This window comes from Lissotriton vulgaris, chromosome 2_1, assembly GCF_964263255.1.
Source record: "Lissotriton vulgaris chromosome 2_1, aLisVul1.2, whole genome shotgun sequence".
NCBI classification, from domain to species: domain Eukaryota; kingdom Metazoa; phylum Chordata; class Amphibia; order Caudata; family Salamandridae; genus Lissotriton; species Lissotriton vulgaris.
The window spans coordinates 1,409,057,626-1,409,070,705 of record NC_141687.1 but is presented as its reverse complement, the minus strand read 5'-3'; the positions used below and the strand labels follow the sequence as shown (position 1 = coordinate 1,409,070,705).

The 13,080-nt window shown below is 46.5% G+C and overlaps 1 protein-coding gene across 2 annotated transcripts in view; it reads right to left on the bottom strand.

Annotated features, from left to right (window-relative positions):
* Positions 1–13,080, bottom strand: part of LAYN (layilin) — a 98,219-nt gene that overhangs the window by 24,736 nt on the left and 60,403 nt on the right. The window contains exon 2 of one of the 2 annotated variants that reach the window (XM_086957172.1): positions 7,985–8,304. In XM_086957172.1, the coding sequence (XP_086813298.1) occupies positions 7,985–8,010 (26 nt within the window). In that variant the 5' untranslated portion in view covers positions 8,011–8,304. The remainder of the gene's footprint in view (positions 1–7,984; positions 8,305–13,080) is intronic. The other variant, XM_086957171.1, reaches the window with a different exon arrangement.

The following is a 13,080-nucleotide window of genomic DNA, read 5'->3' as shown; positions in this document are numbered from 1 at the left end:
CCGGATAGTGTGGCGGAATTCTTCTACTAAAAATTATAGACACAGTATAGGCAGTCAAAGCTAGGTCTACGTAGACCAGATCCATACCATATGTTAAGGACATTAACATGAGATAAATGTGCATAATATTAAATCTAAATTGGAACGAATGTACATAGTCACTGGTTATCATTACAATATGGTGCGGCCCTCCTGCAATCTGGTTTAAGCAAACTCAAAACACTGGAATGAGGTCAGAGATTGGATCGGAAGAGGTAATCTATAATGGGAGCTCACAGGGTACAAGTCCTATAAGAAGAAGTGGGGGGACGCTCCAAGTTAGGGGGTGTCACCGGAAGTGACGTCACGACAGGAAGTGACGTCACGGAAGGTAGTCCCCTCCCATTACAGCGAGTCCTGCACTTTGACCCTCTCTCGCCCCTCCGCACTCAGGGCCTGGCTGGCTGATTTAGTGTATCATATGTTTTTCAGATTTATGGCTGAGTTTAAGGTTGCTTCCAAGTGTTGCTCTTCTTATCTATGAGAGGTTCTTGGCCAGTGCTCGGCTTATTGGCAGAGAGGGGGGCACAAGGGGTTGGTTTGAAAGCTCTTATCCCTCGGAAGATGTTCAAAGTCCGTATTTCCCACCCATTCTTTGGCGTATTAAACAGAAATCTGGATATTTAAAGTGTATAGAAACGACTGGTGTGTGCTTTACACATGGTTTTGTTATAGAGCCCCGCGACCTCACCAACTGTAGCATGGTCGCATTTGTGGGTGTCTCTACATTTCACGGGTTGTCCCGGAAGAGCTCCGGAGCCTCAGGCATTCGGTTCTTTTTACAGGAAACAATAGTGAGGCAGGGGGGACGGCGTCCACCCGGTAAAATAAGTGGGGGGACGCCGTCCACCCGCATGGTACCCCAACTCGATCCCTTGGAGCTACAGAAGACCCAACTGCTAAAGATGAAGGAATCCACAGAATCATGCCCGCCAATTCGGGACCACAGAAAACGTTTATTGTGAATTTTAGCCAGGTAGTTTATTCAAGATTGGGAGAAAACTTCTGAGATCTAAATCATATTAGTTATTGGATACAACTAATAGGAAATATTATGCTACTTGTCTTTAAACATTTATGTACTATTGATTGGTCATATTGGTTGTATGGTGTCGCTATTTTGTACTCATGTGCTATTGAGTCTATATGCCATGTTTTATGATGTTTGCACAACTTTAATGTTTTTTTTGCAAAAAAAAACAAATAAAGTTTCATAATTGAAATTGAAATTGATTGTATTATTGAATATGTAAATGTTACAGCTTCATTCATATTTACTCACAAAATAAAAATGCAACATTTAATGAAAGGAAAATAATAAACAAAATGTGGTCATCTTATTTAACACTTAGGGCCTGATTTAGATCTTGGTGGTCCGACCGCCGGCCCAATGCGCCGGCGGGACTGAGTACTCCACTCAGCCAATGATCTTACCTCTGCCATATTTAGATGTATAGGCAATACAGGCAAGACCGCGGCGGTATACCATGCTGGTGAAGGTCTCACCATTGCTGTCTTGACAGCAGGGTACCGCCAAGTTGATTTTAATGTTCCCGATGGGTTAACACTGTCCTGGAGGCAGAGTACTGATGGGGGCCACAGCGGTGGTAGGGACACAGGTAGACAACATTAACTTTTTTACATAAAACATATATATGTTGTGTATGTGTACATATGTGTTTGTAGGATATGTGTAGTGTGCACTATTTATACATACTGCTTCGCACCCCACCAACATACACATACCATACAACATAAATCCGCATATACCACAGACACCTACCTTCGATTCCGTCAAAATGGGGAGTGGGTCTGTAGTGGTCAAGGTGCAGCAGGATGGGGGGGACCTAGACGAAGGAGAAGAGGTGGACTCGAAATGGGCGGGATTCCAGTTGGAATTCTCTTATAAACAGCCCACATCCAAATACCAATGGCATGAATCCTGGCTAGACTGCCGCCACCACCTGCAGCCCATCCCGCCATCGGGATAGGAAGCGATGTCCTGGCGGAGTCGGCGGAACGGCAGCGATCTTCCCTCCCATTGAAATCCAGCATCTTAATTGGGTGGATGAACCGCCAGGTAGGCGAGCGGGAAGACCACCCAAAAAGTCCACTCTGTTGCGGTCCCGCCAGCATCTAAATCAGGCCCTTAGTGTGGCAATTGCTCCCCAGACTGAGACACCACATTTATTCACTACCTTATAGATACTTTTCTTTTTAGGTCGGAGGCCTAAAAGGCTGCGCTTGCGCAGTCTTAGGCCGGAGATTTAATGAGTCCTAGTAGCGCAGAAGGTCCAGCCCCCCTGCCCTGTCTCTCCACCATTGGCTGGCTTCCTAAATGGAGGCCAGCCATTGGAGGAGAGACCCATCCCTCCAAAGAAGCCCCGTCTTTTTCGGATTTGGGGGCGTGATTTTTTGCGTTCTTTAGACAGTGACGTTGTCTGTCACTCAGAACCACAAAACCACGCCCCCAATTCCGAAAAATTCAGAGCTTCCCGGCCGCCATTTTGTTTCACCGCAGTGAAGGTGAGCATCGAGCCTCTGCCTCTGCCCCCATTTACGCATGTTTGTGCCGTTTTTCATGCCACCCGATTACAGGCCGGTCCCTAATTACAAGCCGGTCCCTACTTTCCTGGACGGTGGCTGACGATGCGCGGTGACTTGCCCTGACAGACGCAGCAGCAGGCAGAGACGGAGCTCGACGGCCATGGCACCTACAGCAGCAGTATCTCCTTCAGTGCCCCCGGACGCTGTTTTTCCGCGTGGTGAGTGATTCCCTCGCCCCCCCCCCCTCCCCTCCTTCTCCCTTTTCCTGGGTCCTTTCATGTTTTCTAGATATCGGAGCTGCCTTTCTGTGCGGGGGGTGGATTGCGGGCTTTCCCCGGCCGCTGCAAACAAAATGGATAAGAGACGGAGCATGCGGAAGCGCTGCAATATCTTCAACCAGCAGCAGGCAGAGACGGAGCTCGACGGCCATGGCACCTACAGCAGCAGTATCTCCTTCAGTGCCCCCGGACGCTGTTTTTCCGCGTGGTGAGTGATTCCCTCGGGCCCCCCCCTCCCCCTCCCTTTTCCTGGGTCCTTTCATGTTTTCTAGATATGGAGCTGCCTTTCTGTGCGGGGGATGGATTGCGGGCTTTCCCCGGCCGCTGCAAGCAAAATGGATAAGAGACGGAGCATTCGGAAGCGCTGCAATATCTTCAACCTCTGTTCTCTGCGTTTTTGACCAGAAATCCTGGCGAGTGAATCTCGGAGCCCCCTTAAGAGACAGCAATGGAGCACACTGATGTAGCGGCCTTTTACCGGTCAGGTGAGAGCAGCGCACCCGAAATTCCATATAGTCACTCACCAATGGAAGCTGCAGCGCGACCTAGGTCATCGTGTGTGATTTACTGTCTTTGTTACCCATTTAGTTTAATTGCAGGTTGTGCTGCTTTGGGGTAGGGCAGTTGGCACAGACGGAGTCCCGCTTGCTACTCAAGTTTGCAAAGACGGGGGTTCCAGTGGTCTGCGAGGCGACATGCACTTTTTTTGATTGCATTGGGCGTTCCGTTTTGCTTACTGTGGTCCCTGGTAATGGTCTCAGTCACTCACGAGTGCGATGGATATTCATTCACCCACTCTCCGCTTTTGTTACACGGATTCATCATACTTTCACCCCGCGCCTGAAGTAGGTGTTTTTTTGCAGCTTATAGATGGAGGGCTATTTCAATCCACCACTGTTATTTTGTGGGGGCGCGATATTAGGGATAGGGGAATGCTACCTGTTGCACAGGGAAGGGGGCAGTTTGGAAGACGACATATCGGTGTGAGGTAGTGTGGGGGCCATTTTTCGGGACTCCGCGAAAGACAGGGGGTTCCAGTGGTCTGCGAGGCGACGTGCACATTTTTATTGCAATGGGCGTTCCCTTTTGCTTACTGTGGTCCCTGGTAATGGTCTCGGTCACTCACGAGTGCGATGGATATCCATTGTTACTCTGTACATTCCCAGATTGACAAAACGACGGGTAGTGAGGAACTGAGTGATTGTGTACCAGTCTCCAATCTAGCCAGTGATGACAATTCTTGCAGGAAACCGTCCCGCTCCCAGCCGCTGAAAAGAACATGGAGAAGAGACTGAGCATTCGGAAGCGCTGCAATATCTTCAACCTCTGTTATCCGCGTTTTTCACCAGAAATCCTGTAAGTGAATCTCTGAGCCCCCTGAAGAGACAGCAAAGGAGCACGCTGATATAGCTGCCTTTTACCGGCCAGGTGAGAGCTGCGCACCCGAAATTCCGTATAGTTACTCACAAATGGAAGCTGCAGCGCGACCTAGGTCATCGTGTGTGATTTACTGTCTTTGTTACCCATTTAGTTTAATTGCAGGTTGTGCTGCTTTGGGGTAGGGCAGTTGGCACAGACGGAGTCCCGCTTGTTACCCAAGTTTGCAAAGACGGGGGTTCCAGTGGTCTGCGAGGCGACGTGCACTTTTTTTTTATTGCATTGGGCGTTCCGTTTTGCTTACTGTGGTCCCTGGTAATGGTCTCAGTCACTCACGAGTGCGATGGATATCCATTCACCCACTCTCCGCTTTTGTTACACGGATTCATCATACTTTGACCCCGCGCCTGATGTGGGTGTTTTTTGCAGCGTATAGATGGAGGGCTATTTCAATCCACCGCTATTATTTTGTGGGGGCGCGATATTAGGGACAGGAGGAATGCTACCTGTTGCACAGGGAAGGGGGCAGTTTGGAAGACGACATATTGGGGTATCGGGTGAGGTAGTGTGAGCCCATTTTTCAGGACTCCGCGTGAGAACGTTGAGGCAGCACAGAGGGGCGTGTTTAGGGACTGTGTGTGCAGATATGTGAACATATTCAGCCAAGAGGAATGTTTTGGATCCGTAAAAAAACCCACAATCAATTCTACTGTGGCATCGACTTGTTTTACAAGGAGGGGCTTTTTCAGAAGGACAAACTTTATAAAAAGTTGGCACGTCCATTTTATGGTATACAAAAAAACGGTAATATACATATATCAGTGCGAGTGGAGAAGGGGGTCTACTGTGAAAAGGGCAGGTGCCAGCTCGGAGGGGGTCGAACACTGAAGAGTGTGGGTCACCTGAGAGGCCAGTGTGAAGGAAAACACATGCAACATGGGGTGCCAAAACAGCCCTGCGAAGGCACAGCCACACTCCCGAACCCTAATTCCTCAAGTCGATGCCTCATTTGCTCTCCCCTACATTTCCTCCCAAATATCACCCTTGTCACTCACAGGCATGTCTTTCAGGCGGCTCTGCTTCCAGGCGCTGAGTTTGTCAGTGAATGAGACACAAAGCGGTACAGGCGGAGCTTCTAAATCACATGGGAAACTGAGTAATGTGTACACAGAGAGCGCCGCCCCTTGGAGCTAGCCCTCGGATGCAGGGCCAGCCCTCGGATGCAGGGCCAGCCCTCAGTGACACCGCCCCCCTCATAGCCTAACCCAGAGGTCTTCAAACTTTTTGATGCCGAGACCCCCTTATAAAACCTTTTTAGGCGTAAGGACCCCCTTCCGACAAACGTTTCTAGAAACTGCTACTCCTCATCACCAACTTTTGAGAACCATAAATGCGCCTGTTAGACCTCATCACATCCATCCATCATTCATCCACCCACACTTTCACACATCCATCTTTCCACCCTTTCATCCTTCCATCCATCCATACATCCATCCATCCACCCTTTGATCCTTCCATCCATACATCCACCCTTCCATCCATCCACCCATCATTCATCCACCCACCTTTTCACACATCCATCCATCATTCATCCATGCAACCTTTTATCCATTCATCCATCCATCCACCCTTTCCTCCTCCGATCCATACACCCTTTCATCCTACCATCCATCCATCCATCATTCATCCCCCACCTTTTCACACATCCATCCATGCAACCTTTTATCCATTCATCCATCCATCCACCCTTTCATCCTCCCATCCATACATCCATCCTTCATCCATCCACCCACCCTTTCATCCTCCCATCCATACATCCATCCATCTTCCATCCACCCTTTCATCCATACATCCCCCCACCTTTTCACACATCCATCCATGCATAATTAATCCATGCAACCTTTTATCCATCCATCCATCCATCCATCCTTTCATCCATCCATCCTTCATCCGTCCACCCTTTCATCCTTCCATCCATACATCTATCCTTCACCAACCTATCCTTCATCCATCCACCCTTTCATCCTCCCATCCATACATCCATCCTTCATCCATCCACCCTTTCATCCATACATCCATCCACCCGCCCTTTCATCCATCCATCCACCCATCATTCATCCCACCACTTTTTCACACATCCATCCATGCATAATTAATCCATGCAGCCTTTTATCCATCCATACATCCATCCACCCTTTCATCCATCCATCCTTCATCCGTCCACCCTTCCATCCTTCCTTCCATCCATACATCTATCCTTCACCAACCTATCCTTCATCCATCCACCCTTTCATCCTTCCATCCATACATCCATCATTCATCCATCCACCCACCCTTTCATCCATCCATTCACCCATCATTCATCCACCCATCTTTTTACACATCCATCATTCATGCAACCTTTTATCCATCCATACATCCTTCATCCATCTACCCTTTCATCCTTCCTTCCATACACCCTTTCATCCATCCACCCTTTCATCCATCCACCCTTTCATCCATCCATCCACCCTTTCATCCATCCATCCTTTCATCCATCCACCTTTTCACACATCCATCCATCCTTCAGCCTTACATCCATCCATCCACCCATCATTCATCCACCCACCTTTTCTGTGCCTCTCTCATGGGGGGCAGGGGGGATCAGAATCTCTGTGTCTTCCTTCTTCTTTCCCTCTCATGGCGGGCATCTCTGTGCCTCCCTGCTGGGGGCGGGGGACGTGTGTCACGGGACCCACAGCTCCGGGCGCGCATCATCCATTTCACTCAAAGGGCTACACTACAGCCTGCTCCCCCAGCCCCCCCCAGCTCGTGTATGTGAGCCCGGCTGAAACAGCTTCAGGAACACACACAGTCACACCCGAGTACTTGACAGGTCTTTAAAAGACCTTTTACTTCTCAATGAGCGTGGCTCTGTGTAGGTTGCTCAGTGTGGGTGGCGTTGTATGTGTGTGTGGTTTGCTTTGTGTTTGTGTGTGTGTGTGGTTTTGTGTGTGTGTCTCTGTGTGTGGGTGCAAATGTAATAGGTCTCGCATTTGCGAGCGATTAAGCTATTGGCATTGTAAATGACAATGCCATTTATTTATGTTTTAAAAACAAAAACATAAATAAAAGTAATGAGCAATGCCAATAGCTCTAACTTTAACAATGCCGAGACCATTGCATTGTAAATGCTTGTTTCTATTTGACATAGGGGTGAAATTAATTAAAAATATCTTCACTTTTAAGGAGCAGAAGAAAAAGATTCCCATATGATAATATACCCACAAACATTGTTGCACGCACACACAACACATACACATTTGTACACATACAACAGATGCACACACTGTTGTGCTACATTTTTGATCCAACAAGCAATAATAATTTGTAAAAAATTAAATGGATAAATAGGTACAAGGGCACAAGCATTTTCTTGTGAGCCCGCTGGTGAATACGTGAGTTTCTGAATACAAAGGCTGCCTAGTCTTGATTCTACCTCCTGCCTGCGTCTTCCACCCCTACTCCACTGTCACCTTAACTCACTCTTGCAAGGTCATTTTATTCTGTGCTTTCTTCCTTTGTCATCGCTTCACTATATATTTCCTCCTATTTTCTCAGTTTTCAGCCTCTCTATGATGAAACGTAAATCCTGGACTCCAGAAACGATTGCTGGTGGCCACCTCAGGCAATGACCGGCATAAATAAAGCAATGGCGATACCTAATATTGAACCCCACACCTCTTGGACGTTACTCTACGTACCAAAACTTTGCTTTTTTGCCATCCATCCATGAATATAAACTCTGGCATTCTGTTGAGTTCTCAGGCTCTTCCTCCCGCCTGCGAAGACCCAGCCAGAAGTCTCCATCAGACGCGGAGAGCCCAGAGATAAGTTTTTCGATCAGTTTTTGCTCTGCTTCAGATTCAATACTGACTAAATGTCCACCGTCCCGCCTGCAGGTCTGCTGGGCTTCCTCGAAGTTCACTCGCCGGGAAGCGTCGTGAAAGTAGACAATTTTGTAGCATGGCCGCTGAGTCCCAAGTCTGCACACTGTCTGTCCTGAAAGAAAAAAGATTGCAAGCTGTGGCAAGTGTGATTGATGTTGGTTACATTAAAGATGATTCCCTGTCATAGTCTACCTATCACAACTCTTTAGCAGATTATATAATTGATTCAGCCTCAGAAAGGTCTGAAGAACGAGCTTTAAAATGCTCCCTATCAATTGCTTTGAGTTAGTATCATTGATTAACTCAAATGTTCAACTAATCCGTTTTTTTCAGTGAAACGCCCTAAAAGTGACAGATATAGCCGAGTGTGGCTCCTGGTGCCCAAGGAATTAAGATTCACCACACAGCTAAGGCCTAAAAAGGCTGTAAGACTTCTGGGGTTACTTTGCTCTAAAGGTGCAACGTCATTCAGCCGAAATGTGCCTGAACCCACAGAAAGGCAACCACGTTAAAGCAGTGATAAAAGTCCTACACTGGCTCTCAAAGGATGCAAAGATAATGTTTTCAACCCTTGCACTGATCACTAAACCTATTGGGAAAAGGCCCAAAATACTTACACTTGTTAGCCCCTCCTCCCCAATGCTCCAACCAAGAATCTTCATTAAAGTTCTGTCACCTCATCACCCAATGGTCCTTCAAATGGATGAAACATAGAGACAGATCCTTGGGTGTGCAGGGCCCACCTCTTTAAATTCTTGAAATCACACCTAACAGCTAAAGCAAACTACATGAAGTTCCGAAAAAATTGGAATGGACCTTCTCAAAGCCGCCCATATCTGATCTTTGCTTAGGGAAGAAGTTGTGACTATGAAACCTCGGACAAGGTTTCACCTCATCGATTGGACTGTAAGGCCCCATGAGAACAAACAATAGAAGACCCACTCCTCCTGAACTTTCAGCAGTCTGTTGGGACCAAAGGAGGACATAAAGCACTGTACAAGAAGCTGAAGTAAATAAATAAATAGGGTGACCAAACTCCCCTCCTCACCTTTACCCCATGTTCCAATCTTGGACTTTCCTTTTACAATCTCTTGTTGTCTATTGTTTTAGTATAATTGGTTATCTTGAATTAAGGCATGGCGGCAAATGCCAAGGATGCATGTTTTTCCTAATGATTGTCCAGGCAGGATCTCTGGGCCTGATGTATCATTCTCATTTGCAGGATCTATGTCGATACAACGCATGTTATTACAACGCATGCTTTTACATCGCATTTTTTACAACGCAAAAACTTTTACAACGCATGTATTTACAACGAATGTTTTTACAACGCAGGTACCTTTACAACGCATACCATTACAACGTAAGTATTGTTAAATATATATTAATTTTATAATCGTAAATTAATTTAAAAAAATATAATTTAATGTAATTTAATTTAAATTTAATTTTAATTTATTTTTACCCTGTACCCCTGTACCCCCAAAACCCAAAACTGACCCTGAACCCCAAAAATACCCCTTTACCCAAAAACTAAAAACTGACCCTGAACCCCAAAAATACCCCTTTACCCAAAAACTAAAAACTGACCCTGAACCCCAAAAATACCCCTTTACCCAAAAACTAAAAACTGACCCTGAACCCCCAAAATACCCCTTTACCCAAAAACTAAAAACTGACCCTGAACCCTAAAAATACCCCTTTACCCAAAAACGAAAAACTGACCCTGAACCCCAAAAATACCCCTTTACCCAAAAACTAAAAACTGACCCTGAACCCCAAAAATACCCCTTTACCCAAAAACTAAAAACTGACCCTGAACCCCCAAAATACCCCTTTACCCAAAAACTAAAAACTGACCCTGAACCCTAAAAATACCCCTTTACCCAAAAAATAAAAACTGACCCTGAACCCCAAAAATACCCCTTTACCCAAAAACTAAAAACTGACCCTGAACCCCAAAAATACCCCTTTACCCAAAAACTAAAAACTGACCCTGAACCCCAAAAATACCCCTTTACCCAAAAACTAAAAACTGACCCTGAACCCCAAAAATACCCCTTTACCCAAAAACTAAAAACTGACCCTGAACCCCAAAAATACCCCTTTACCCAAAAACCCAAAACTGACCCTGAACCCTAAAAATACCCCTTTACCCCAAACATATAGCATTTAAAATATAATTATATACTTACCAATACTTACGTTGTAATGGTATGCGTTGTAAAGGTACCTGCATTGTAAAAACCTTCGTTGTAAATACATGCGTTGTAAAAGTTTTTGCGATGTAAAAGTTGCGTTGTAATGGTATCTCGTTGTAAAAGTTGCGTTGTAAGTGATGTTTCCCTTATTTGCACATTGACCAGTCTGTGTATGGGAATGTAATTTGCGATACGAGCTATGTATTAATAAGGGGAAACATCCTTAACATCGCGGTCAGTACACCGCAATGCTGTTACATCACGGTCGTTACAACGTCCGCGATGTAACCACACTATGCCATTACAACGCAAGTCTTTAGATTGACTTGAGCTAGATGTTGTGCTAACATTACAAATAGAGTAGACGCACGGTGAGGTGCTCGATATTTACAAGGACAAGGTAAGCCACCCAGCGTGGCTTTTGCTGTCCTTGTAAATATAGCCCCTTTTCTCGCAGCACTTTGCTTGAAAGAGGCGTTCCATGGGTGTTGCTGTGGGTGTTCCCACGCAACACCCATGGATACTGCAGCATTCCCAGATATACAAAGTTTCATAAACCTGGGAAAGTGTCAGAATCCAAAGCCTCCTCAGGGGAGGCGTAAGATGGCACAACAAGGATAAATACTTTTATTTCTTTTCCTTTTTTCCTCTTTCGGTGCGTGCTGCATTCTACAACACACAAAGAAAGAGGAAAACACCTCTTCTGATTGTTTTTGTGCAGGAAGGTGAAGGGAAGATATTGGGGGAGCAAGAACTGGTTCTTAGGACCACGGCCTTCTCCACTTGACGCCACTGACTTGATTCACAAAGCGAACCAGTTACCATTCCAACTTAGGGGTCAGTAACTCATCAATAGTTTGCCACCTCAGTTACAGTCAGATACCATTGATACGCTCCTTTCCAAATAAGGCCAGAATGGGAACCAAAACTGGCCCTGGCAAAGAGCTCAGCTGGCCCCCCCTGGGAGCAGCAGAGCTGTTTGCCAGGGCCGGTTTCGGCCGATTTTGTTACAGGGGCCGATTTTGAAGGTATGCTGCCAAAACGAGCCTGTAACAAAAACGGCCCTCAGGGGCCCAAAATCGGCCCCTGCCCTAGCGGCCCACGGGGGAAATGCCCGGTACCCGCTACCGCCAGTCCGGCCCTGTTTCCAAATCACAAAAGGTAGAGTGGCAGCCTTTTCACACCCCCTTCTGTTTGAGATTAGGAAAGGATTTCTAAAGCCTTTTTAAGGGTCAGAAACAATTTTCCAACTCGTAAAAGAGATTTTGTGCGTAAGGAAAACCCTTTTGTGGTTGCAGATCCTTGGAATTTGTGAACTACACGGTTTGAGATAGCAAAAAGGCTTTGTATATTGGTCCTTTAGTGCACTAATAAATCAGAAACAGACATTCACTGTGGTTTAAAAACTATCATCTTTGCTGTAGATCAAAAAATCATAGGACCTAGCAAGCAGTTTGTGCCGTGCTGAGTTGTGCCGCAGATGCAGTGGGCCAGATTCTATAAATAAAACTGTAAATCAGCACCCCTGGAATTACATGCACGCATGTATGCAGATTCACGACTTTTGGTGATTGACATTATTTTCCAGAACTAGTCCTGAAAAGCTACTCCACTTACATTCTTCCACACAAACTTCAGGAAAATGTTTCTGAATTCCTGTTTTGCCTGGCCATAGGTATTTCCTTCATACCGTCCTTCCACTGTCATCCCCTTTTTTTTTTAAACTACATTGAATCCAGCTAAGCCAGAAAACTGGCTTTCGCTTTTTTCTAAAGCAGCGGAAAAATATATAAATCATCAGCTAATGAAATATATTGTCTAAAGATCTTGTGCATAAGACTCAATCTGATATCTGTCCTCAGTAAAGCTTGGAATATGCCTTGTGGTTAGCATTTGAATCTCTTAGACTCATTGGTGATGAAGGCAACACTGGGGTTTTGATTATGCTGGATCTTGATACCGAATCCCATGGCCTTCTGCTTGAACTGCTGTGGTCATATGCTTTCGGTGATACTGCTTTGAGATGGCTGGCCTCCTTCTTTCAGAACCGTACCTTCCAGGTACTGCAATAGTCTGTCTTATCCAAGGTTTTTCCGCTGCAGCAGGGGGTACCACTGGGCTCAGCATTGAGTCCAACGTTGTTTAATCTTTATATGCGCCCCCTAGCTGATGTGATCGAGCCTAAAAATCGTATCATATGCTGATGATACACAGCTTATTATTACTCTGACTCAAGATGAGGGTTTTTCGGACGCACAATTTAGATTCTGCCTGGCCGGATTGGCTTAACCCGTTCGGCGCTTGTGACGGAACCATTCCGTCACGCGCCTCGGGTGAGCTGTGCTAGTGACGGAACGGTTCCGTCACGGCCCGCTCGACGTGCCTGCGCGGCGCTGATTTCGCGCCTGCGCGGCGCGTTCTATTAAGCGGGCGCGTTCGTGACAGAACCGTCCAGTCACTAGCACAGCTCACCTGAGGCGTGTGACGGAGCCGTTCCGTCACAAGCGCAGGTGAGCCGTGCGGCCCCCCCCCCACCCCCTAGCACTGCGGCGGAATTCCCGCCGCAGTGAAGGGGTTAATGGTGGATCACAGCTGTCTCAAACTGAACCCTGGGAAAACCAAGGTTCTGGGGAAACAGGCCTCTATCTGGTCCACAGCATGGTGGCCAGATGTGCTAGGACCTGTCCCGATTCCAAAACAGAAAGTTAA